The sequence below is a fragment of the Pseudopodoces humilis genome, chromosome 7 (assembly GCF_049639895.1).
Source record: "Pseudopodoces humilis isolate 2021_Gansu_Grassland_sample_001 chromosome 7, ASM4963989v1, whole genome shotgun sequence".
Taxonomy (NCBI): Eukaryota; Metazoa; Chordata; class Aves; order Passeriformes; family Paridae; genus Pseudopodoces; species Pseudopodoces humilis.
In genome coordinates, this window is record NC_142206.1 from 28,475,871 (window position 1) to 28,503,208 (window position 27,338).

Genomic DNA, 27,338 nt, shown 5'->3' on the forward strand with positions numbered 1-27,338 from the left:
TAACAAAATACAACAAGGTACTTCTGGTAGGTCATTTACTTACCTCCACTTGCTGATTCTTGCTCTTCCCCTTCAGGAAATGTAGCCTGGCTTGGTAAGCTATTCCTAGAACGAGTGACTGACTCTAAGTGTGAAGCCCTTCCCAACAGAGATAGCTCATCTAGCACCTCTCCTTCTTTGGCTTCCAAATCAGATTTTGAAGTGGTTAACTGTTTTATGTTACCTGGTGCCATTAAACTATTTGGGTCATTTAAACAAGCTACAGTACCACTGTCCAGGCTTAACACTCTGGCACGATTCTTGGCACTGTTTGTGCTAGAAGTCCGTCGTGTAGATCTTTTTTTGCTAATTCCTTCAGAGCTTACGTGGGTTTTGTGAGCATTTTCAGAGTCCGTGCCCCCACGGTCTTTAGAAATGTATTTGGTCTTTAAAGCACTGTATTTTCCCTCAGGAGACTGGCATGAATGGGAGGTGGTGCTGGAAGAGCTATCACTGCTGAACTGGTGAGCTGACTGCATGCTTGATGTCCTGCTCAAGTCACTTTGATCACTGGAGTCCTCATCGTGACAAAACACAGCACTGTGAGGTTTAGTACCAGATACACCTCGGAAGGAAACATATTCCCTGTGCCGACTTGAATCAAAACTACTAGCCCGCTTTTTTCCTGTCCTTCGCCGGCTGGACTTGTGAGTAGAGGCTGTTCGATGTATTAAACTAGAAGATTTTGGTCGAACATCTCCTTCTTTTTGTTTTCCACTAGTTTCTTTAGAAGCTCTCGAATCTACTAACACAGCTATTTTCTCACTCTGCTCATCTCTTTGTTCAGCAGCCTTCCCATGCGGCCTGTCAGCTTGTGTAGTCAATTCATTGGCATGTGGGTTCTTATTGGCCTCTTCTGAAGCAGAGGCACCAAGACCTTTCTGGTTGTGCATCTCATCAGACACATTAGAACCCTTTACCTCTTGAACACCACCCAGAGGACTCACTTCCACAGCAGTCCTTTCGCTACTAGTCCTTTTGTCAGTAGTAGAACTACTGTCATCCTCTGAGTCAACACCACAGTCTTTTTTCTTACCATCCTTTTTCTCTTCTCTAGGAGACTCCTCCTCGTGCTCTGACAATACACTTTCAATATGTGTTGAGCTAGTATGTTCACTTTTATAGCTACTGATGGTGCTGTTGGTGTCACGATCAGTCCCGCTGCAGTAGCTTTCTGTTGAACCACTGCTTCTAGTACTCAGGCTTCTCAGACTGTCCATACTTTTGTCTGCTTTCAAGGATTTGCTCTTCCCACTCTTAGTCAATGGTTGAGGGCTGCTACTTTTCAGAATATCATCTAATTGAAAAACTCCTGAAATGCAAGAGTTCTCACCCAAAGACTCTCGGGATCCAGAAGGGGGCTTGGAAGCTTCTAACTCACTGACAGGATCTAGTCCTCTTTTTTGCTGATAGAGGGGGAAGTCATTTAGTGAAGCATCTGGAAAAGCAACAGCAGAGCTAGAAGTCCTTGGTACACCTCGTGGTCTATGATCCTTCCTATAGGAGTGAGAATGCAGAGTTACCAGCGAAGCTACTTCTGTGTCACATGCACTGTTTTTAGACTGGTCCACAAGCTGGTTGTTCGAGAGGCACACTTTGTCACTGCTGTCCCTTGGCAAATCCTGTCCAGAGGACAATGAAGGTTGGATGGAGACAAATGAGTCATTTGACACCAGACGAAACAGCTTCCGATCAGTTGCCAAATCTGTATAAGTACATATTTAAAAATATTAATGCAGAATGTTCAAGTAAGTTACACAACTTGCTTTAAATCTGTTAGTTTATGTTGGACAAAGTAAATGAACTAAAAAATCCAATTGCAAGTACTATGAATTCATCAAATATTTTATAACATCAGGGAAAACCTGACAGGCTTTTTTTTAAATAAAAAAACAAATCAACAATATCAGCTTATCCCTAGCAAATAATAAGACAAGGTAATTCTGACAAGTCCCCAACCTCCTCTATTGCTTACGTGTCTCAGACTTAGTATTTTTACATATCCTGAAGTTTCTTAATTATAAAACAGTAAACTGCCTTTTGTTTTGATTCCCACATGCAGTAAACAAACTTTAAAGCTATTAGTGAAAACACAGTAAACCCCATTAACACTGAAGTCACCAAAAAACCAACAAAAATCACCTTTCCTACCCAAGTAAGCTCACAGTTAGCAAGGATGCAGTCACTGTCACAGGTCGTTTTGTACTATAATGAAACTCCCTATGAAGTCACTGAGTTTTACTACCTCTAAAAAAACACAAAAACAAAAGAGGTGGTTTTTGCTGTTCAAGCAAATCCTGAGGATTTACTGTTAGCACTCGGTTAAAACAATCATTCCTGTTACCCATCACAAGCAGTCTCCCGGAAAGTGTCCACCTGCAGGCAGTACTAAAAGTCAGTTTTCCTGTTTGCTTTTGTCACTAAAAATAGAAGATCTGGAGGCCAAGTTAAGTTACATTTCTACAGTTGCTAAATTTCTGTAGAGTATATTTGAACACGTGCAACTTAAAGAGACTTCACAGTCTCTTTATTCAGCTTTATTTATACATCATTCAACTGAAAGTAGCAGAACCCTGTGGCCTATTACAACAGCATGGCCACCTGTGATGCTCCTTTTCAAACACACTTTCTGTACAGAATCACACAGTAGTGATTGAATCATCCATCTAATGGCTCTAATCACCCATTAGTGATTAGACTGGCAAAATGAAAGGTGGTATTCTCAGAGTTGACTTCCTCCTAATCACCAGGTACTTGAAAATCAGCAAACAAATATTTCCCTTTGGTTTTATGCTCTCTTTTAGTCTGAGCAGGTATTTTCCTGGCAATGAAGCTAAATGAAAATTTGTCCTGTTTTGTTTCAGAACACAAGCTAACAGTTTCCTCATAGATTAGAAAAAAACTTTAAAAAAAAAATTCACCAAGCTGATAACCTGTATCTTGGAAGCAGTCTATAGCTCTAAGAACATAGAGCTCTGTATGGTGTTATTTACCTTTTAAAAAAGCCTGCCACATTTAGATTTGTCTGTACTTGTAAGGAAAGCAAATTAGTCTACAATGAAGTCCATTATTTCCAGGCCACCTGTAGTCTAAGAGACACAGTCTACAGAAATGTTAAGTTACCTACCCCTATCTTTCAGCAGTAAGGTGACAGTAAATATTTATTACCTGAAGGAAGATGTCAGAACAAGGAACACACAGTCAAAGAATAAAGTTATCAGCAATCAAATTACACTTCTCAGAAGCCTGAGTAATTAAGAAAGGAAACAGGGAACTCCAAGATAGACTCCAAGAAAGGGTATCAACAAACTGCATGAATTTATTTAGCATATTAAGCAAAGGGTCTCTGGTAACAAAATACCATGTTTAAATATGGAGAAGAAATTTTACCTTGTTCTTCACTCCCTTCTTTACATAGGCTAGAACTCTGGCCAAGACTCAAACTGATATCATCAGAGGTCTTGGCCGTGTCAGTATCACCTGCAAATTTTAAGAAATAAGAGTATTAGTGCTCTAAGTATTAACATATACATCTACATTCTCAGTTGTCATGAAAGACTGTTGCTTGTATTTCTTCATCTAGAGGTAATTAACAATTACATAATCATAATAACACAAGATTTCTTTTAAGTAAAAGTATTGTCTACTCTTTCTTTCATCTTCCACAGAACTCAATGGTAAAAAAGATTTTTTTTCCACTTCAAAGCATATCTATTGGAATATTTCTTTTTGCATGGTTGTCTATAAAAAAAAGGAGGGTAGACTAAGAAAATACTTGTAATGATCAGAAAAGCAAGGAAAAAAAAATAAATCAAGGTGACAAAAATTGGCATACGATTTTTGTTTCAGCCTTATTATTGGCCGGATAAATTTGCAAGAAAATACTCATACTATGCAAAATTGTTATCTTTTCATCTTAGAGGAGTTCACAAGGGCTGAAAAATACTTTAGCTAGATGTCAAGCAACGAGAAGCAATAAAGTCAGTGATACACAATACCAGAAGGGTAATTGGTTGCACTGAACTCAAAACAGTGAGAAGTCTACCCCAACCAACCCTTCGGCTTTGCATTTTGCAGGCAAAGGGAAAATCTGTCATTACATGGGAAGTAGAATATAGCCCCAGAATATACTCTCCTCATGTTTTGGTCATATAATTTGCATGTCCAAATAAGACTTCCCCTAACTAGTAAATGCTGTATTTTGCTAAAAAAAAAATAAAAAATAAATCAAGATGACTAAGGCAGACAGTATTTGGAAACAACACAGTAAGCAATAGCGACTTGAAGCGTTTCTGCAAGGTAATTTAGGTAGCTAAAAATCTCACCTTTGATGGTTGCTGCTGTTCCCAGACGAGATAACCCAGATCCAACCTAGAAAGGGGTAATAATGTAAAAAGCTGTACACTTTCACAAAATAAACAATTGTTATTTCCTATTACACATGCATTTGCCTATACACGTAGAAGTGGTCTTTAAAGGCACAAAAGCATCCAGCAGCACAGTGCTTAAAATTCTGACTGTTTCCACTGCCAAGAGATGAAAAGTCATGAATGTAATTAAGCATCCAACTACATCACAACACTACTCTATTCAGAAGTCTGCACTCATGGAGACTTTACTATGCTGATTTTAAAAAGTTTCTAACCTAGGAATTCTCCTTACTTAATGTGGCAAGAAAGTACAAGTGCAGTGCTACGCTAATAACTGCTGTTGTAAAACTGAACATTTAATGCAGTGATCTTGGTTGTCTAAAATTCTTAAAGAAAACACAATCTTAGTATAAAACTTATCTGTTCAACAAGTGTCTTGCTGTCTGTAAACACCAAGCTAAATCCAAAAACTGCTCCCATGTGAAAAGATACATATTTTTCCAGTTAATTTCACATTCAATGGCAAACCAGAAGGCATGGTACCTGCTCATACAAAGAATTTCACTATTTAGGTTTGCAATCTACCCTTCCAAATATATCCTATAATGCACTGGAGATTACTTTGCAGACTTGCTAAAGAGAATTTGGTGTTTCCTTCAATTACATTTTCAATACAACCTCTCAACTATAAATAGCATACAACAGTGCAAGTGTCAGATAATTAAAACACTCAAAAATGAGATAGAGGAAGAACACTCAAATGCAAAATCTGAATCTATAACACATAAACATGATGGCCATTTGACTGATACATATATACTTACTGGGATGGTGTTTTCCAAAAATTCCTAGTTAAAATTCCTAGTATGCTCTGGGGGAAAGAGCATAGTTCTACTAGTTATTTTCTGTAAGCACAGCAATTTCAGGTAACCTGAAGATACGTGCAGATCCTATTGAGCCACAGCACAGAGGAACAACGGCTTTACGTGTAATGTGAAAAAGCAGCTAGGAGTTTGTTTAAAACATTTTCTTCACAATTGTCACACACACTTTTAGTTACTCATTTTATCATGCTTCAACATTTTTCCATTCAATAATATGTTTTCCTGAATGCTGTCACTGAACACAAATGCATCATCACAGAAAAGCTACTTCACAGAGAAAAACTGAACAGAACTCAGATGCTTACTGTTCATGTTCCATTTTGATGCTGCACATTCAACCACAGGGGACCAGTGAATACTAATTTTATTAGGACAAATACATTCTAAACACTATACTATCTTTCACAGTAGCTTGAACTTCTTCACACGATTTAATATTATAACTCTTATGTTTGGAACATATTTTTTCCAAAGACCAGTCAAAGAACTAGTCTGGGCATCATGTTTCTATCTTCCTACACGGACCATCGCTTCCTATTCCTCTGAACATCAGCAAATGCCTTCTTTCTTAAACAAAGAAAAATCTCTTAAGAGTATCTATACTGCATAACTGAGCATGATTCAGATAAAACACCAACATTGCATTTGTATACCATTGCACTTCCTCATCTACTGCTCGCTCAGAGCTAATTAGAAGAACCTGATATTGTAATACCATGCCAAGGACTTTCACGGCATTTGAAGACAAGTCCTGTGTCTTTACCATGATGCTGCATTGCTCATTATCAACATAACTGTATAGCCTGGGCAGTTAATCTACTTTTCCTCATGAAAGACTGATAAAAACTAGCCACAGCTAGCTAAATGCCACAAGCCAAACAAAAGGAACAGCACATCCAACGCTATGGAATCTGAACACAAACCTAGCAGACATAATACGGAAACAGAGCAACTTCTCCAGTGAAATTCAAGGCAACTAGAACATAATGAAGTTACATTAAAATGTAATAAAGCCATGTTCTTCGCTTCCATCTGGCAGGAGTCCCTGTTTATTGCTTTCTTCCCAACCCTGCTGAACAATCTAGAAAGTGAAGATTTTGCAGAGGACATCCAAAAAATAAACAGTTTTACTTTTCCCGTTGCTAGAAGTTTATCTTTCTTTTTATTTTAGCAAATTAACTTTTTTGACCACAAAATCTGAACTATCAGGAATAGTAACCTGCAGAAAGCAAATTACAAGAGATAATCAGCAGTGAATACATTCTAAGGTAAGTTAACAGAAGCCTCCTCCAATACAGCATTGAAATTTACCAATTAAGCTTTAAATGGCAGAACAAACAGAAGTAAGGAAGACAAAGCTAGAACATAAGGATAAAGATACAATTTGAGCTATCTAATGGCTCACAGATACCCAAAGGAACAAGGGAATCCCACCACAGTGGGTTCTTAGTACTTAGCTCACCATACTCTGAGTCATTTTGATTTTTTTAAATCAGAAGAAAGCTAGCTGAGCAAACAGGAATACTTTCTGATGGGACAGTAGGTTCCTTTTCAAAATCCAGCCATTTCTAATTTACATACAAGATGGGATGAGAGCTATGCTGCTGCGAGGATGCAATGCCTTCCTAATAAAGCAGTTACACACAGAAAGGAAAATTGTTTAACCTAATACAAATACCAAAACACCCTGGAAAAGAATAGGAAGATGTTGTCTACAGACTGCAAAGCTAGCAATATTAAAGCAGCAACTGCAGTAGCTTTAATTCTTACCTGGTTGTTTGGATCTATCCCAGCATAAGAATTGCGTGAACTACAGCCAACAGGGGGAGTTGCTTCTCGTATGAACTCTGACATCTCAATCCCTCCACCAGGGTCACTGAGAGAAACATTAAAAAAAACCCAACATACATTATCCCACAAGTTAAACAAAAGTTTGTCTATGTTGAGTGCATATTCCAAACAAGTTCTCCCTTCTCAAAAATCAAGGGCTCACATATATCCCAGTATATTGGATGAACACTGGCTGTTTGACTCGGGAAGCTCAGTCTGAGCCGGAGCACTCTATACACGGTCATAGAAACTGCTGCCACAAGTCTGCTGTCACCAGCCAACACAAACTGTGACAACTTAGGTGCTTGAAAGGCATTCCAAAATGCTGACATATTAAATTACCCCTGTGTATATGTGCAGACATGTAACTTTTGGATCAGCTGTTCAACTATAACACCCAGAAATTCACCAATAGAAAAACATACTACATAGAACTCAGAGCATGGAAAGGTCTCCTGGTCTTTTCCTTAGATTGAATCTGGGAGCAAAAGCTAGGATGGCAAATGAAGAAAGCCATGTGTAAAAAAATCTGAACAGGCAGAGACATACAGGGCCATAGTGTCTCTCCCAGGGATGCAAATCACATCTTTCTACTCAAAAAGAACTTCCCTTCAGATATTTTACAGACCCTACCAAGAAATATTTTGAGGTACAACATATATATCATTGCATCCTAGTGATTTCACCCTTTCAGGATTAGTAACTATTGGCTTGAAAGTATTTCCGAGAGCAACATCATCAAACCGTAATTCAACAGAATTCAGCTTGTCAAAGGCAGATATTATATGAAACAAAAGCAAGTTGGATTCATCCATTAGGACAGTGGGGTCTGAAGTAAGCTGAGGACTAGAACACATGGGTCCAACCTAGCATTGATTGTTAATTGCAAAGAGGAAGCAGCTGAGGCACTCTTTCTATTCCATTATAGCCCTCTTCAAGCACCTTGATCCAGGAGACTTCGAACAGAAGTGCCGAGTAATTTGACACTGATCCTCTCTGCTTCTTCCCAAATACAAACAACAGCTTCCCAACAATCAAATTCCAGCATTTTGCTGAGCACTCCTCCAGCCAGACCAAATACACTGAAGACAAAAGCCCTCTGAAGGGGACAGAAATGGACAAAAGCACTGCTGGGCTTACTTAACAGATAATCTGTCTTATAGAAAAGTCTTACACAGTAAGAACAACACCTAATAGGGTGGCCTGCACAGAGCCAGGAGTTAGAATCAATGAACCTTATAGGCCTCTTCCATCTCAGCATATTCTGTAATTCTAATAATTTTTGAAATATATGGACATCACTTGAGGATATTGTAAACAAATTGTCTGTAAACTAAAGGACTTGACACGTGATTCATCCTGCAGCATGACATATCAAGCTGTTGTCATCTTGGAGAGGTGTAAAGGCACAACCTCAGGAATCACTCTAGAAAAGAAGCACATCATTTTTCTTACATCAGAGGTGAACAAAAAAAACCAGACAGTTTGAAGTTAGGAATACATTCTTTTAGCAAAAATAAGTTAAAAGACAACCAGCCGCTAGTTAGCAGAACAACTATGGTCCAACTCCAGCAAATTAAAAAAAGAAGTGAGAAGCCACCATTTTGTTACAGCTCAGCAATGAAACAGGCATACTCTTGGAGACAGCTGTTTACAGGGCCCTGTCTGGTCTAGTATTATCCAACACACTAAGGCAGGTAAGGAAAATTAATTTTAAAATATACACCACCAGCTTCAGCCAAAGTATTCCTTCTGTAAGCATTTTAAGAATATATAAGGACATAACATGAATTTAAAGATTAAACTGAAGAATTCTCACAATGTTTAAGTTCAGCATACATTATGATGACAACTGAAAATCTAACAGAGAATGCCTTTCACAAAAAGATGAAATTCCTTTCCTGTTTGAATAATTCATTGAGAAGCACTGCACGTGATTAAAGTACATGCTATGAAGTAGAAAAAAAACTCATTGCAAATAAGCTTTCATGCATAGAACCAGATAGCTAGCCAAAGAAGACAGCAATTTTGTCTAAAACTGAACCATCAGATATCAGCATAAGCAACAACAAAATCCATCACTGCCACTCTACTCACAGCTTCTATATTCTGTGATAGCACACACAAACCAATGGATGAACAAAAGCTAGTAACAAGCATCAGCAAATAAAGCCTGCAGGAAGAAGCAGGAAATACAGATTTCTAGGATTGATCATTCTATGCCTAAGTACCTGGACTTTAGCAACATCCAGAGTTCTTTACATTGAGACCTACTTGATGCCAGTGCTATGGCCATGCCCTCCTGATATGAAATTCTACAATCTGTTTCTTACAGTTTGCTGTCTTCATTCCTTAAACCAAGTGTTACACTCTTCAATTTGCAAACAAAATAACTGCAGTGAAGCTACTACACTAATCAAGAAGACTGAAAAAATTACACCCAGCAATGGAGATTGCTGTGAAAGAGGCACCCAAAGATGACACAAAGCAAATTAAAACTATTATTTCTAATTATTAGTAACTCTGAACTAAAGTTAGTATCTGCAGGTATATCTCATCAGCATGTCAAAGACTAACTAAAAGTATGAAGAGGCTGTAAGTCTACATGAATTCAAGCTGAAAATCTGACTTAGGCTGATTGACTAGAGAAATCTGACATTCAGACCAGAACTTCAAGAGGTCACCTGGAATAAGTTACTTTGATTTCTGCACAAAGCAGAGGAAGAATTTGTTGTTTTCCTTTGAAAATCATCATCTGTCCTTAATGTCCAATAAAAGAGTAGGGTAACTAGTCAGGAGGCTGTCCTCAAAATACCTAAGAACCACTGCAGGAACTGCAAATGCTATCAGAGCAGATTCAAGTATTAACAGAAATTTTCTTCAAACTGGAGTCACTAATGATGGCCAAAAATAAAAACTAACTAACTCCAAACTCAAGAACAGGTCTGTCAGCCACAGAAAACTGCAAGGAGAATAAATAGCAAAGGCAAGGCAACAGTTTTAGACATCACCTTTTTAAAATTTTATTTTTCTTGCTCATATTTAAGTAGACTGTAAATACTTCAAAGATGCAACATTCTCCAGCTACTAGCTTTACTTGGTAGAAGTAAACACGAAATTTATGAAGGATCATTATTACAGGTCTCCCATGCTGATGGGGATAAGGAACAGCTGTGTCATCAGGTGAACACTTTATGATACTTTGAATCATAACAGCCACTGACAAGAAGCCATATTCATATATCCAAAATGAGGATTGACTTAAGCATTTTAAATCATTTATGTGGGTCCACTAATACCCAAAGATCATGCTTGTACTGCTTCTTCTGTATTTCTACAAGACCAGAAGCATATATTCCCTCTACTTGCTTTCATGAAACCTCACACAAACATTACTATACTAACACCTGAAGTATGAAAACAGCAACTCACATTCCTTTCTCTAAATTAAGACTTTCTTTCAAAAACATTAACTACAGAATTTCAGCTTTAGAAAGAGGACAGCAAAAAAAATTAACCAAGGCACTTCTAAAGGAATGGTAAATTGTTCTTTGCTTAAACATGCCAAAGTTTCATGGAAAGGAACCCTCATCCACAAACAAAGGTTAACTGAAGATAAATGAGCAGTTCAAGCAAGCTTACAAATGATAGCACATAATTTGTTAGATACCTGGAAGCATCACTTTGAGGATAAAAATCTTCAGGAAAAAAAAACCCCAGCAGTTCTTAGAAGTTAAACAGAATCCTGAACACAACCACTACTTAATCCTGCAAATATACTAAGATTTGTATCTAAAGTGGTCTCTGTGAGTGCATATGTGGCAGAGTGAAAACTCTAGGATGGCTTTGCAAACTATACTATGTGCATATTTATTTGGTATCACATTCTGTAGGCTAAGCTATCAAAACCAATATTCTGATTATGCAAATATTTAAGATAGTATCTCTGCTCAGATCTCCCCTATATCCACCTTGTATTAGGGAAGTAGAGTTTAAAAATCAGAAAACCCTACACACACACACACACGTTCTCTTTCCAGACAGGTTTGGGTTTTTATTAGTGTTCCAATTTAACTTACTAAGAGGGTTACAGCTCAATATTAAACACTCATTCTACATCCCATCTACTGTTTTGAATGCTACCCCAGAGTTCTTGTAAGCTTCCAGGCAAAGATTAGTATATACTGTACATCCCACTTACCAAAAAGTAACTCCGTAATTTCTGCATTGACCTTGTTCCCAGTTCTAGTTAAGAGACCTGAAAGTGGGAACAAGGATCATATAAAAGTTAATGAAACTTTAGTTGGCAAGCAGGACACACAGCATCAAACTAACCTCTACTTCTGAGCTCACAATACTTATAATGTAGTACCTCGTCCCATGTCAACTGCTCCCTAGACAAAACAGAACTGAAACATCCAGAAATAATTCACAACACTAGTAGGAATTCCCTTACCAACTTTGGGCCCCTGTTTTGGAAGCAAAAGCTACCTGGCAAAAATACCCTACAAAAAGAAAAACCCCTCCAAAAACCACTCAGACTAAACACCTGAAGGTCACACCTAAAACATGCATTACCAAGGTTGCATGAGAAAGAACAGACCACTAGTTTACTTCCATGAATTTTATTAATCAGAGTAAGCATTAAGATACAATTAGGGAAGCAATCTGCCAAAATACCTCAGAGTACTATTTTAGTAAGGTATAGGGTGATCTAAACAGAGTCACAATTAAAATCAGCAGCCTCAGTTGCCAAACACATCATGGAAAAAGGGTCAGGTTTATAAAAGATTGATAGAAGTTACTGTGTATCAGCTTCAGAGGAATCTAAGACACCGTTTTTGCCAATACCTGAGCTGAGAGAAGACACACAAGAACCTAGGACATGAGAAGCTACCCCACATATACACGGTAAAGTCCTTTTACTTCTAGGCTTAGCATTTTAAAGGGCAGCAGTTTAACACTTCCTTTCTTTAAAAGCATCACAATAAACAGACTCAAGAGGCTTCTTTCAAGTACATTTCCTCAGTAAGACACACAACCTTTTAAGAGTCAGGACAGCATACCAATCACCTCACTTTGAAAACTACTCATGGCTACTAGTACCGGAAACTCAGAGACAAGAGATAGGTCATCTCTAAAAGCTAACAACTCAAGGCTGATTTATTTCATACAGTTTAACTTTTAGATGGCCTCAATTATCTAAGGCAGGCACAGGCTTTGATACTAGAGCTCGTAACACATCCACAGTCTGATCAAACTGGTTAAGCTGGCCTTGCTGATGAGTCATCTTTTGCTCTTCATTCTCCAAGCAGTCTGTCAGAGGAGGAAAACCTCTGGTGTTTTTTATATACCGGCTACAAAGGAGATCTCTGGAAAGGAATTACCTCCTATTGACAGTACTTCAGAATCATTATCTTCATTACTGAGCAGAGCAATTCCAGAATTTCCAAATTCACAGGTCAGCATTCTCCTTAAAAAGACTATGACTGGAGTCAAACATTGTATCTGACTCCTGTTTTTGCAACACTGAAATTGAAACCAAATGAGACACACCCCCAGTGATTAAAGAATTAGCATATAGTATGTGGTCTCTAACAGCTAGACTTTTAATATTACATCTACTACTGAAATAAGATTGCTTGTACTAATTATGTTCATTAAGCATTCAGTGACCTAATAGGCTCACATTTTCCATTATATTGTTTCCAGCATATTCAATATTGTTCTTGAACTCCTTTGGGAGAGGAACTAGGAAATTATTGTGAATCCATCATTTCAAACCTAATATATAAATAAGTCTGCTTTTCAAGGCCAGACAAAATTGTCTTTCAGAACTACAGAAATCTGTATCTATATTCCTCAGTGTTTAATCTCAATCCCCATTCCAGTTACACAGCTGATGAAAACAGGACTGTTAGTCATTTGAAGCAGGATGCAAACATCAGCAGACAACTTACCTGGGCCCATTGCTGTCTTTCCTCTTGGCTGAAACATTGCTTTGTTCTGCTTTTGCACCTCTGTCCATATGCTCACTGGCATTCCTCTCCACAATTTCTCCCTCATCCAGTGCCCTGTGCAAACGGTAATTCACCATCTTCAAAACGATAAAGAGAGCTGCTATCACTGGGCAGTAGACAGCTACTATCATCATGGAAGAAGGAAGAGCCTTTCAAAAAAAGAGTAAGAAAAAGTTAATGAACACCAGGTTCAATATCCATAAGAACACTATCTAGATTTTAACAGTTTGTTTCATAAAGAAAAGATGATCATTCTGAAAGCTACACCACCTACAGCCAGTCTTTGTGTGAAAAATGTTAAGTCTTGCAACACAAAACAGAAACAGTTGGGCTACCGAAGATATTAAATCACCACAGCATTGTGCTAAATAAACTTGTTTGACTGAAGCTTGAGAACCAAGTTCAACTCTCATTCTCTTCTTCCAAGTTTTTGAAATGCAAGACCTAGACTAGGAAACTTAGAATTAGCATATGTGACACCCAACATTTTTGATTAACTGTTATGAGTAAAAAAAGATTGGAAGATTTTAAGCACTTGAAAAATCAACCAAGCATGGGGCGAGATCTTATTTCAGGGCTAGTACACAGCACCAAATCCGTTTCAGAAAAACTTGATGCAAGTTTGACAGCATGGCTGGATGGGAGAAAACCTCCTTAGATACCAAACACTGGTGTTTTGACTTCGCTTGTCAGCTTCCAAACAGCTACTGCTGCATGAAAAGACACTGATCAGTCACACAAGCCAAACTGTTTCCTACTTGCATACATAAAGAGGCTGCTTACATGTGTGACTCACACACTGCGCAGTAGAACACAACCTGCAAGACCACAGGCAGCAAAGATTTGTGCTAGATCACTGTATGCCCATGGAAAGGTAGCCAATGCATGTTCTGAAGAAAATTTTTCATCTGCATGAAAAGCAGCCAGAAGCCACATAAAATAAAAAACCCTCAGTCCTGAATTCAACATTTGAAATTCCAGTCTAAGTTAAGAGTTGCCATGCAACTCCTGCAGAGGTAAATAAGGCTTTTAGAGATCAATCACTTCAGCAATAGGTATTGATGAAGTCCAGCCTGACAGCCACTTAGAAGTGTTCAAAGTACTGGTTAAACTTCAAATTTCACTTCAATGCTTTCATCCCTCTAAAACATACTTTATTTGTGTTTTTAAATTTTGCCATTACCCTAGACAGTGACTAAACAAAATGAGTATTAAGTCTCAGTATTCATCCAAAAATAGACAATTTCTTTTATGAAAACAACAAAAGTTTAGGTTCTGAAGTATTTCACTGCACCACTATCCTTTACCCTGCTCATGGTATAGTTTGAGATATACCTCCAAAATACAAAAATACATACAGACATATGACAATCAGAATTAAACATCTGATATCCAGCTTGAACTGTCTTTTTTAGACCTCATGGCTGAAGGACAATTCCAGCTCATTTTCATACCTCCCTAGAGAGACCATGGGAAGAGAAGAGTCATCATTGATAAAGAAGTCCCAGGAATATCTTGCAGAGTCAAAACAATAATCAGAGAAGAAGACAGTGATGCCTCTCTAACCAGTGCATAGAAACATTCTGAGTCATTTAAAATTGATTGGCTGACAACATAGTGTAACATTATGCAATGTAACAATCTCCTACTTACAATTATTCTCCTGAATCTTAGAAGGATTTTAAGTAGCACAACCTAACCACAGTAGTCAGCCAAACAATTTTAAGGGACTTAACCTAGTCATATGTGCTGAAGAGAGAGGCCTCCTTTTTCTCTACTCATTTTCCCCTTCTGACTCTTCAAGATGTCCCTGGAACTTTATCACCATGATGACTCTTCATAACCTAGCAAAGTATTCCTCCAAAACAAGTCAAGTCTGACAACCATCATCAACACCTACCTTTTCCTCCAAAACAAATTAAGTCAACACTAACTATAACATTTGAAGTAGGCCAGGCAAACTGAGCTTAAGTTTGCTAAGTTTCATTTTGCATGCTGATCTGCATAACATCATGATAAAGAGAGATTCACTCACCAGGCACCAACTAAGGAAGAAACCAAGCTACTTAAAACCAGCATCAATAAGCAAACGCGATCCACAATGATATGGCATCCCTACAATCCCTGAAGCCATGCTACAATAGCTTCCTCAAGAAATTAGGTGCTTCTACTTCCAAAAACTTTACAGTCAGCTCCCTGCAGGCAAGGGCCAGCCTGTTAACTTCAGAAAAACTCACGAGCTTCCCATACCTGCTAGGCAGTCTGCTCCAATCACATATGGCTTGAACCTTCCTCTCCTTTACAATACCCAGTGTTCAGAAGTCATTGCCAGAAGAGTCAGACTAAGGCCAGGTAACAAAAGCTACAGTTACTATTTAAAAAACATACCTGTAACTTTTCTGTCTAAAGAGCTCATCAATTTTTCCCCTCTACTCTGTCAGCAGTGAGGTCATATTATATCCAGTTTATCTTTCAAAATCTACACATCCGGTTTTTCAAAGGAAAGCTTTAAGAGTAAACACAAGAAAAAAGGCAAAACACCTCGTGTAGCTTGCAGCAAACCTAGCAAGGAATTCAAACTTTTTCATCACATCCTGTTTTCACAGGATTGCAGAAATTTTTTTAAAAAGCTAAGGTAACTGACTACCTTTCCTTCTTGATATTTGTAGTAGTTGCTCATCTCAGAATAGGGCATATATTCTGGAACTAGAAGGCATTTTAGCTAGCTTAGTCTGCCATATGAACACACTTGATGTCAAGTATCATGCTGTGGTGCAGCACTGCTACCCATGGTACCAGCAATTTGTCTGCAGTACAGCCTCAAGAGGAAACTTACTGCAGCCTAAAATAAGCCATTTGCAACTTTTGTTTTACTTAGCCAAACTTAGAAGTACTCAACATAAATTTGGGGTCTTCTCCCCACAAAACAAAGTAAGTTAAAGTGAGATTACCATTTCCAACTGTGCTCAGCATTTTACCACATTCGAGGAGAGACGTGTTTTTCATCAGCTTCCTAAGACCTAAGACCTTCAAGACTGGAACACAAATCTAAGTCATATCAATTTCCCACTAGATTACATCTTAGCAATATCAAAATAATTTCAAATACTAAAGCATTTTAAATGAGCCCAGCACACAAACTCTCAGGCTAGAGCTTGTTAGTAGACACCAGTTGCCCACAAGGCTACAGCCTCAACAGCATTTCAGAGAACATGCCTTTTTACTGGCACACTTCTACTCACTTACATTAGCACCAAAAGAAAACATACTCCACAGCACTCATCACAACTGAAAATCTTGTACAATATTAAGTGCTACATAGAACAGTATAAAAATTGTGTACTTTTAATTACGTTCTGTTGAAAACTTCAGTTATCTAATGATTGAACAAACCCAACTATTAGATAAACTCCTACCCAAAATTATTTCCCTGAGTCTTAAAGGGACACTAAGTAATCCTGTCAAATATGGGGGGCAGAGGGAAGGACACTGATTTTCTACCACCTTTTCTACAAGTTACTGTCCAAATTTAAATCTTTCAAGTCAACTTATTAAATGCAAGATATATATACAGACAAAGGTAAGATACAGGAATGCATAGTTAAGGAGGACTATCTCTTCTGAAACACCTTGGCTGTTAAATCAGCTCACTTGTATCACAACACACCTTTTCTAAAGGAGAAGGTAGAAAAAGGTTTAAGCACTCCTAGGTTCCAATGGTCAACATAGAAAAGAAAGTTCTTACTAGCAGTTACAGCACTAAAATATTTCCATTCAAATTACAGAAGGTCACTGTATCTTGAATGTTTCCAGTACACTGGAATGTGCCAGGAACCAGAGGAAACTTCATTGATCACAGACTGTACAACATCCTTATGAGGAAACTAACACTATATGGATCCTACCTAATCTGATTACCTAGCTTTAGCTAGGCCCTACAGATATAATGAAAATTCCAGATGATTTTCAAAAAAGAAATGCATTGCTATGAGTATTTCCAACAGCTAATAGCTAGGTTTTCAAAAATCAAACCAGACTGCAAATCCCTGCATGAAAGTGTTATCAACTACACATTAAGATGTCATCTTGTAACAAGACTTAGAAGTACATATGTTTTCAACCCAGTATTTTATAGAAACAATTTTACTGGAAAAAGGATAGACCACGAAACAACAGACATAGTTTTGTCCTCATCTCTCATTTATGGACAATCAGAGCCCTTAAGAACTGCCGTCATCTGGAAGAAAGTCCAGCTGCAAGTTATCTAGCTTTTGCCTGAAATCTCAAAGCCTACAACCAAAACTTGAGTAGCCAAGAAACTAGAAGCATCTTAGAACAATATAGCATACATGGGATTGCTATCACAGACTGAATTTCAGTTATTTAAAATCTTAGTTTAAGAAACAGGACATATTTCAGAAACTTCAGTGGCAAAAACTTCCATGTGAAGCTACATTTATACGACCTACTTCTATAACTATGTATACAAGTCAATAAATGAAATGAACTGTTGTCTAAACGAGCTCGACTTTGACAGACAAGTTCCGTAGGTACATATGAGCCCATCACCCCAAGCAAGGTACAGTCCTGGCTCCTCTTCAGTCACTGGCAGAATTCCACAAGTGCCAGAGCCAAGACTTCACCCCCTCATGCGCACGTGGTGGGGCTGAAACAGCATTCCGACTAGGGGAAGCACTTTGGCAGCCTCCTCTCTTTCCCCTCCCCCCTGCAACACTGATGCGTAACACTGGCCTCTGCATTCAGGGTATTTTTTTCAACTCTTACCACTAGATTTCACAAAGTGATTGGACAGCTTCCCCATAGAGAAAGCACACTTTCTTCTCCCAATTTCAATTCTGCATTAGAGTAAAAGCAGGGATCAGCTCATGCAACAGAAAGGCACATCAACAAGCACAGTTGAGTCTGTTAGTGAATACAAATACGCAAACAGGATAGATTTAACTAGTCTAGAAAGTAGAATTTTTGTACATGTACTGCCAAGCCACAAATCCAAGAACAGAGGTTCAAGCAGCTTCCCTAAAGCAGGCATATCTTGCTCCAGACCCCAGTTCCTTCATTATCTACACATCTATTTTTGCCCCATTTTCAACAAGCGCAGTTTAAGTGTATAAATACACAAGAAGAAGTATCCAGATTGGCAAAATAGGTACATTTAGGTATACATCTGTCATCTTCACACAGGTACAACACTCACTTGCATGTGCTTAAGCTCAGAAGGCAGATGAGGGACCAAGGACTAAAGGCTGGTCATTGAATTCTAATGCTAATTTTTTCAGTAGGTTTGTACCACACATTAAATCCATCAACCCTAACAGCACGGGCATACACACACAAAGGAACACACATATTTATGGCATCACTTGCTGACCACAACTATTACCAGATTGCATTCTGAAAATACCAGATTAACAAAACAAATGCACAGAAAAAAAGAGTAGTAATGTTGGGTGCACTAAACCAAGTCTTAAAACAGTAAGTGCACCTAAATTCCCATACTGTATTCCTGTTGGATGCTAAATAACATCTGGGGGAAAAAAAGTGATTAGCCTACTGCTAAATGCATTCAGCCTTGAGAGTCAGCTGCAAGCAAAGTTCTTAGGGGATACTTCTGTTTTTGTTGCCATAAAACAACTTAGAAAAAACTAGTTATTGCTCATCCAATGCATAAAAACAATGCTATAATCTTGCAATTCTTTACATAAGAAAGTTTTATAAGTAACATAAAACCTGTCAGTAGTCTGTCTTTCTATATACCTTGATTTTTTAAACACACAGGGTTGTCTGCCAGCAACAAGTCACTTGAAGCTAGCTTAGAAACTCCCTCCTACACACCAGTGAGCCATGCTCAGAATTCAGATTACAATTACCTAAGACTTTTTAAGCAAGTTCTGCTTATTTATGTATGTCAAACAGCAATGCAACTCTTATTGCTTTTTTATCTGAAAAAGAGCTTAAGAGATGCTAAAGAGCTAAGCTGACCAACACAGTTCTGCCTGTTTAGTTTATGTCTAGACAACACTTAAACTGTAGAGGGTGGAAAGAGGGAAAACAGCCAAATATGATTCAATCTCCTTTAACTTGTGACTAATCTCCCTACTTATTCTCAGGGAAGTTGGCACTTGTTGCATCTTTAACTTGTCCAGAGCCATGAAGCAAGAGAATTTCCCTGACCTCAACAAAACCCAAAGCAGCTTACTGCTGTCTGTCTTTTCCCTTTACACAGGAAAAAGTGCTTAAGCAACACTGAAGTTTTCCCCATTGTACAGGTAACTGAAGCTTACCTACTGCTTTAAGAGCAGCAGGAGAGTCAAATGTTGGTCCAGATTTACCATTTGTCAATAGACTATGTGCAATATAGATTAGTCCCCTTTCAAAAGTCTCCTGTACATGCAGGATACAGTTGTCCCCACAGGTGTATTCAGCCTTCTCAGCAAGGCAGTACTAATTAAATAGACTGCTCTGTCAAATAAAAAAAGCAGTACTTTTCGAAAAAAATTGTAAAGCCGTATTTGAAACCAAAAGGTGTCTCCTCTTCCCATATTCTGCAGAACTTTCAATAGATAGATTCATAGTTCTCATACAAAGTATCTGCTTAGTTAAGTTTTATCTAGCTGTTCTCACGTAACTTCATTTTAAAAGCAATTTGTCTCAGCCTTTAGTTTCACTACCAGGAGCCCAGAAGTTTTCAAATAAAAAGCATTAGAGCTGCCTTTTCCAAGACACTGTAGTATAAATTAAAAACCATAGAGTTGTAACCTCCTTTCCCACATTAGCTATTTCTTAGTATGAAGTGTCTCATACTGCAGCCCTACAAACTGCTTTTAAACAAAGCAAAGGCCTGACCTCAGAGCTCTCAACTTCTGCAACTGCACTTGCATATGATTTTATCTCCAACATTTCAATCACTAACTAAATTTTCACAAGGCAACTCCAACTTTACGTTGTCACAGCATCTGGCAATCTTGCAAATGATGTTCTACCTCATGCACACAACTGGTCAAAACACACTATTATGATCACACTTCTCTACTGAAAAAAACAAAGTAAACTATTAGCATTTCGTAAGTTAAACACAGCTTACCCAGGGCAAAAAACTACTGGCCAACAGGAAACCGCCCCCTTTTCTTGTAACTGATCACACCTTCCTCTGTGTGTTCCCAAGTCCAAATGTCAAGAAAGTTTCCAGGTTTAAAGGTTAGTATTTTAACAGCTTCGATTGAATGTACAAAGATATATAGGACAGGAACTCTCGCAAACCAAGTACACTGAAATCTGGACACAAACAAAAAAAACCAGACTAACTTCTTGTCACTAACACGCTATCCACATACACTGCCAGCCAGCACACCACGCTACATGCAAATAAAACTTCTAGGTTATGGAACCACATCCCTCCACCAGACTCAAAAGTCAGAAACTGATACTGCTGCCAGCCAGAAACACTGGTTAAATCTGACACCTCCTGTAGAAACTGCTTTTTACTGACCTACCAGATGATCAGCAGCGGAAGCTGCCAGAGGTATTTCCAATTTTGTAGAAAAGTAAACAGAAAAACGAAGGCAAACTGCCAGCGCCTAGAGCCCCGCCGCGCCCCGAGAGCGCCCACCCAGAGATTCCCAGTAACGGGTGGGTGCTCCCGAAACGCCGCAGCCCCGACCGCGGGGCCCGGGCCCGCCCGCAGCGGAGCGGGGGCCCGGCCGCAGGGCCCGGGGCCGCTCGCGGGGCCGCGCCGCGGGCAGGGGGCGCGCGCGCGGCGGCCCCTCCCGGCCCTCCCCCCCACTCCGGGCCCCGCAAGGCCCGCCCGACCCCCGGCACAGGCCGGGTCTGCGCTCACCATGTACAGGGTGAAGGGGAAGCCGAGCAGGAAGAGCCACAGGTAGAGGTGCAGCGCGTTGACCCCCGCGCCCTGGTGCGGGTCCTGGTACCAGCCGCCGCTCAGCGCCGCCCACACGCCCTGGCGCAGGATCTGCAGCACCTGGGAGCCCATGGCGGCCCCGCTCCGCCGCGCCGGCCCCGCTCTATCCGCCCTGCGAGCCCGGGCAGAGCCGCGCACCGCCCGCGCTCCGCGACAGCCGCAACCGCCGCCGCCGCCGCCCCAGCAACGCCGCCGCCATCTTATGTCCGGGCCCGGGCCGCCCGCCCGCCCCCGCGCCGCCGACGGACCGGCGGCCCTTGCGGCAGGGGACGCGCGCCGCCGCCGCCGGGGGGCAGAGCTGCGCCTGCGCGCGGCCTGCCCGCAGCCCCGCCCCCGCCTGCCCGGCGCAGCGCCCCCTGGCGGCCTGGGACGGCCCCCAGCGGAGGTCCCGCCTTCCCCCCCGCAGCGGCCCGCGGGAGTCCCGCCTGCTGAGGGTGCTGGGGAACGTGGAGACACGCTCTTCAGAAATGGGACCTTCTTTGGAACAGTTACCGAATCAGTTCGGTGGGAAAAAACTCTGAGATCATCGAGTCCGAGCTACGACCACCGTATCAACCACACCATGGCATTATCACATCCAGTCTTTCTCTGAAGGCCTCCAGACACGGTGACTCCACCACTGCCCTGGGCACCCCATTCCAGTCAAATCGCCCTTTCTGTGAAGAAATTCTTCCTGATGCCCAACCTAAACCTAAATACTGCAGGAATGGGTGCAGATGCACTTCAGCTATGCCATCTCCAGGCTCACCTCTGAGGAGCCCAGTCTAAAGTCCTTTCCCCTTCAAACCTCCTTTCTTTCCCCCTCCCAGGGCTGGACTCCTAGCAAAGTGCTGCACCCTCGCCTTGCAGGAGGACAAGAAGACATTTGTCTAGCATACACTTTTAAGGCTCCAAATTTACAGCAAGATAATAACATCACCATTTTTTGAGCCCCCCCCCATCCCCCCATTTACTCTCAAAGCAATGTTACCAAAACCCTGGCTTGTCTATCCCCACCACAGGATTAGCTGTAGGTTGCAACACCTGAAAAACCAGAACCATTACAGTTTACAGAGAGAAAACAATACAGGCCACGGGTGCACCACAAGTCTCTCACAGATTTAAATTTTGACTTCCACATTCACCTATCTGTAGAGGTCAGCAGTTCTCATCAAGTGCCAGCTTTTCAAGCTTTCCCCTTAGACATGCACATCCCAAAAGCCACATGTTATTTAGAAAGGGACAGATTAGGGAAGGGATTTAGACAGTGCTCTCAAGAAGGGTTGAGAGGAATCCTTTTCCTACAAACACTATGGGCTCCAAAGATCATGGGACTGGAATACCTCTCAAGGAAAGGCTGAGGGAACTGGGCCTGTTCAACCTCAAGAAGAGATGACTGAGAGGGGACTTCATCATTGTCCATAAGTACCTGAAGGGAGAGTGTCAAAGAAAGGAGCCAGGTTTTTATCTGAGGTAGCAGGCAATAGAACAAGAAGCAGCAGACAGAAATGCACAGGAAGTTCCAGTGGAACATGAGGAACAACTTCTTTCCTGTGCAGGTCACCACACACTGAAGCACAATGTCCAGAGAGGTTGCAGAGTCTCCCTGATACTCATGATATGTCTGGATGCAATCTTCTGCCATGTGCTCTAGGAGGTTCCTGATTGAACAGGGAGGTTGGACCAGATGACCCACTGTAGGGGTCTCTTCCAACCTGACCCATTCTGTGACTCTAGGTCTCCACTGCAGAAAATCTGCAGGAATGAAATAACCCAAGCACTCAGCCATGACTCATGATGAGCATGCATTTGGGCTGGTATTTTCAAGAGGCTGCATTAATTCCTCAGTCTCCGCTGTCTCCCTGACAGTTAGTGAGCCAATGGCAGCATTTGGCTATTCTTGGAAAACCAGAAGACAGAAGTTACTGACTCAAAGCAAATGTATTTCATCTATTTTTTGTTTCCCCAGTGAGAAAGTAGGGAGAAGGGATGAACACAAAGCCTCATCCACATTAGCTTTCTCCTCAGTATAAAAGAAATAAACCTTTTTTGGATAGTGCATTTTCAAATACAAATCTGGGAGCAGTATTTTATGAAAGAGCATTTTTTCACTCTGTCAAACAGGATTGAGATATTAAAGGAAATAAAGATGGGGGGAAGGGAAAGAATCAACAGTGAAAAACTACAGAGGATTATCATGGATGAGGAGGGGGGAAGTCCCTTTATCCTTTTGCATTAAAGCCAAGCATGATGAGCCTCACCAGTTATATTATGCTTAGAAAAAAAAGTGTTTCAGCCACAATATTTGCCAAAATACAGTTAAAAACCAAAATTTTAATACAGTTGTTGAAAGATGAATTTGTTAGATTGTGTTATCCATACATATACTTTGATTCTGTGATGATCAGGATTGTGAAGCGTTAGATCTTTCAGCAGCTGTTGTATCAATGTTACATAAAAGCTGTTCACCTTCACAAAGGGAGGCAAGAGGGATAACATTCATTAATAACATGTCTGAAGGCTATGGTAAATGCTTTAGAAACCTTTATGCTCCTGTTTAGGAGCCCTTGATCAAATTTGGACAGATTAGCCTCAGCATCCTAGTAATGATTCTTATTTAACAGTGCCTCTGTGTAAGAGGCTGAATGCAGTGGAAGCATCCAGCTGTTTCCCCAGCCCCACTCCTAGAAGTTGTTGGACCAGTGGGCCAGTCATGTTATAAAGAGGGGTATTGGATGGGGGTGGGGAGGGATGGGGGTGTGGAAGTTAGAAGCAAAAAATAAACAGAGGAACCAAAATATCATATATATATACATAAAATACAAATAAAATTACAGACTCAACTCTGATCCAAAACAGCATAACCTAGCTTCACACAGATAGCCCTGTCCAAGTGCACATCATCATGGGAGGGTCTAGTCTGCATCCAGTAAAATAAAGAAGAGATTATCACATGCTTGAGAGGACAATTAAGATTTCATTGTTTAGCTATTTAAATACAGACAGATTGAAAACATTAGGACACAAGAGGGGGAAATAATATTTTTGGAATCCATCCATGCCCAAAAGTAAAATTGATTTAAAGTCCAGTTGCAGGCATCGTTAACAAGGCAAGAAAAAAAGAAATTATTAGCTTTCATGAGGGAACAAACAATTGACACCTTGATAGAAAGCAACAGCAGTAAATTCAATCTGTACATGCCAACAAATAAGGAGTTTATCATCTGCACTGTACTTTAGCCTTACAGTTTTTCTTCAGGATGGGTACAGGAAAAATAGTTTGGTCTAGAAAAAACAGCATGACAATTTATTAGATAAAATATTTAAGAGATTGAGCATTAAATCAAGTGATTTGAGACCAACCAACATGTGATATTGCAAGAAGAGGAAGTTAATCAAAACAGTAATAAAGCACTGTAATTTGTCACAAAAATGCTTCAACACATTGCTATTTCTAAGAATAATACTGCGGCATTCTTTGCACCATTAGAAGTACATTAGTATCTCATCCTCTCATTCAGGGAATGAGGTTCTACACTTTCCCTCCAGACATCGTTCACAGGATACCCAAAATTATAATTTTTAAATTAATTATAAAGAGAATTACTAAGTTTTATGAGAACATAACTCATAATTAGGACAAGAGATGAAACAGAAAGTTAAAAAGAATATTTTGCCTAAATTGGACAAAAACTTATGTCCAGAAAAAAAGCTTGTGACTTTCAAAGTGTTTGTTGCAGTAAATCATCACTGTATGATTCCAATCTGTGAGCAGCTAATAAAACAATCAGCAGAAAACAAGAAAATCACTGATTTACACACTTTACAGTTATGAGGGGTAGCACTTCTCTCTGTGCTGGATAAAGTATCTATTCTTAGATGATGGTTGACAAACTAGGCCTTGGTTGCTCACTACCAACTTTTGTATGTCTTCCTATTGATCCCTTGACTTAGGATTTGGAGTTAGGCACCAGCATTTCAACCCCACTTTTTGCATCCTGCTGACACAGACTACTCTGTGAATTGCATGCAGTAACCAAAGCAACACATTTGCCTAAAAAAAAAAAAATCAATTTTGTATGTAACTGATCAATCTAGGAGAAAAGTGCACCTACTATTTGCTTTTCTGAAGAAACAACAGTAAAATGTGTACTTGCTACCAAGGAACTAAACCTTTGTATAATTTTATATCTTGACTTTTTTCCCCTACCATTCCCTATAATTACAACCACGTTAGCAAATGTTTTATATGAATTTGAAACATTGTCATGAAGAGCAGTGATGTGTTTTATTCTCTCACCTTATATGAGAATTAAAAAGGAAACTTATTTCTAAGGGTGAGAGAATGCAGAAAGTCATTCTACAATAATATTTGCTACCCTAATTTCACTGTAAGATAGCTAGTTTTCTTATAAAGCCTGTCAGGAAGTTGTTCTAGGTTAACTTTTAATTACAGTAGAGTGGTTTTTAGCAACTACAGGACTCTACTTAACATGTTGCCATGACATCAGCAGCAGACAGCAGCCTATCTGCTATTTGCACAGGTTTTAAACAAACTTCTAAGCATAAACCAGATCCTCTCACAAACCTCACTTCATTTCTAGAAGCCACGCAAGATTGAGCCTTGCATATTAAGGGATTGCTGTGAAATTACTTCACAAAATCTAGCCCTATATATTATCCTGACTCCCAGCCAGAATACAGCCTTTAGAAACAACACAAAAAATATGCCTATTCTTTAGTGTTTTACTACAGGCCAGAAAGGGATTTACTAGCAGGAAGGTTCCATAACAGGAGACATCCACTCTGTGTTGTACTAGCATAGACCGTAGACATCATATCCAGCAGCCCCAGCTTTATAGCAGGCTACTCTCCACACCTGCTTTATTGCAGAGAGCCACACCACCAATCACACTCCCAGATCCACCTGTGCTTTCAGGATACACCCTTCCCAGCATCTTGTAGGAAAGCCAAACTATTCCCTCTCAGTGTGGGAGAACATTGGTCTTACCCTCACAATAGAAGAAAGAGGAAAAAAAAGGTTTAGGTTTGGTTTGTTGGGGTTTTTAAAATGTCTTTTTCAACTATCACTGACTAATGCATCCCTTCATATTACCTTACAGTGCTACTGAGGAGGAGATAAGTCACTGGGAGGAGGATGCTAATTACTCATCTGCAAACAGCTGAACTGTGGAGTCCATAGTCCCACTAATCCTGCCCTTGCAGGATTTATCTCAGCTGCCTGCTGTACCTTTTGAGCATGTAGGCTCTATTCATGCACTGTCTGAGCCATGTGGTTTTCTTAAGACAAAATAAGAAGACCAAAGCGAGAGTCTTTCCAAATAAGAGCACTTACATAAGTTTCTTATTAACAGGGAGAGCTGAAAGGGAAAAACTGTTTAAAATAGATCCACACAGACAAAGAAGTCTCGTGACAGCTAATAAAAACAAATTCTTACCAATGTGTTGATAACAGCTTTCTGTAAGTTGCCACTTGAACAGTAGTATCTTCCATTCCTTTTATTTCATGTTAGAATTAGTATTTATGCATCTTTCTGCTGTACACTTTTAACAGCTATGTAGGCCACAGTCTCCCTATCCTAACTTGTTGCAGCTGCTTCATCATGGTTGAAAAATCAATCAGAATGGCTTAATAGTCCCGTTGCTGGAGAAAGAGTGGTGTTCTATATGTATTTTCCTCCTAAAAATAGCTGTTAGTGCTTCTTACAAAAAAACTGTAAGGGCATTATGCACTTTTACATTAAAGCACCTAATTGTGTGAATGTGTCCATACAGAAATCACAACAAGAAGCATCATCAATGTCCCAGTGACCGTGAGGTCTCTGAAAAAGAGGAATTTGCTAGCATTTCTGGTACATGAATTGCCTAAAAATGCCATGGAGATGAAACACAATAAACAAGGCTAAAATTAGACTATCCAAACACTCAGCTGACAGTATTTTAGCAGCATTTATACCACATTCTTTAAAGTACAGCACAGTGGTGCCTCTCTGTAAGAGATTTCTACCAAACAATGATTTGTGATGTCATTAGGATAAATTGCCATTTAAGATGTTTGTTTGCAGTTAAACTCCCTGTCTGAAGTACAAAGCTCCCATAGTAAGATAATGAGCCCCCAAGAGAATCTTCTCAATTTAGAAGAATTTCATCTCTCTTATGGCTCTTCTTAGCCATTTTTCTAAAAAAGTTCAGCCTTTTGAATTGGTCAGTCCCTGCCTAGGAAACAGTTCTGATTTAAAGTACATTGCCAGAGGCAGAA

General features: G+C 39.8%; 1 protein-coding gene across 11 annotated transcripts in view; it reads right to left on the reverse strand.

Annotated features, from left to right (window-relative positions):
• The window catches only part of PCNX1 (pecanex 1), a 93,989-nt gene extending 68,085 nt beyond the window's left edge, over window positions 1–25,904 (reverse strand). For 7 of the 11 annotated variants that reach the window (XM_014251996.2, XM_014251995.2, XM_088058300.1 and 4 more), the window contains exons 1-6: window positions 20,999–21,257; window positions 13,084–13,292; window positions 7,064–7,169; window positions 4,365–4,410; window positions 3,430–3,519; window positions 44–1,744 (exon numbers count right to left, since the gene is read on the reverse strand). In XM_014251996.2, the coding sequence (XP_014107471.1) occupies window positions 44–1,744; window positions 3,430–3,519; window positions 4,365–4,410; window positions 7,064–7,169; window positions 13,084–13,292; window positions 20,999–21,151 (2,305 nt within the window). In that variant the 5' untranslated portion in view covers window positions 21,152–21,257. Of the gene's footprint in view, window positions 1–43; window positions 1,745–3,429; window positions 3,520–4,364; window positions 4,411–7,063; window positions 7,170–11,324; window positions 11,382–13,083; window positions 13,293–20,998; window positions 21,258–25,830 lie in introns of those variants that run through there. The other 4 variants (XM_088058304.1, XM_088058303.1, XM_088058301.1 and 1 more) reach the window with 3 other exon arrangements.
• Between the last annotated feature and the right edge of the window lie 1,434 nt (window positions 25,905–27,338).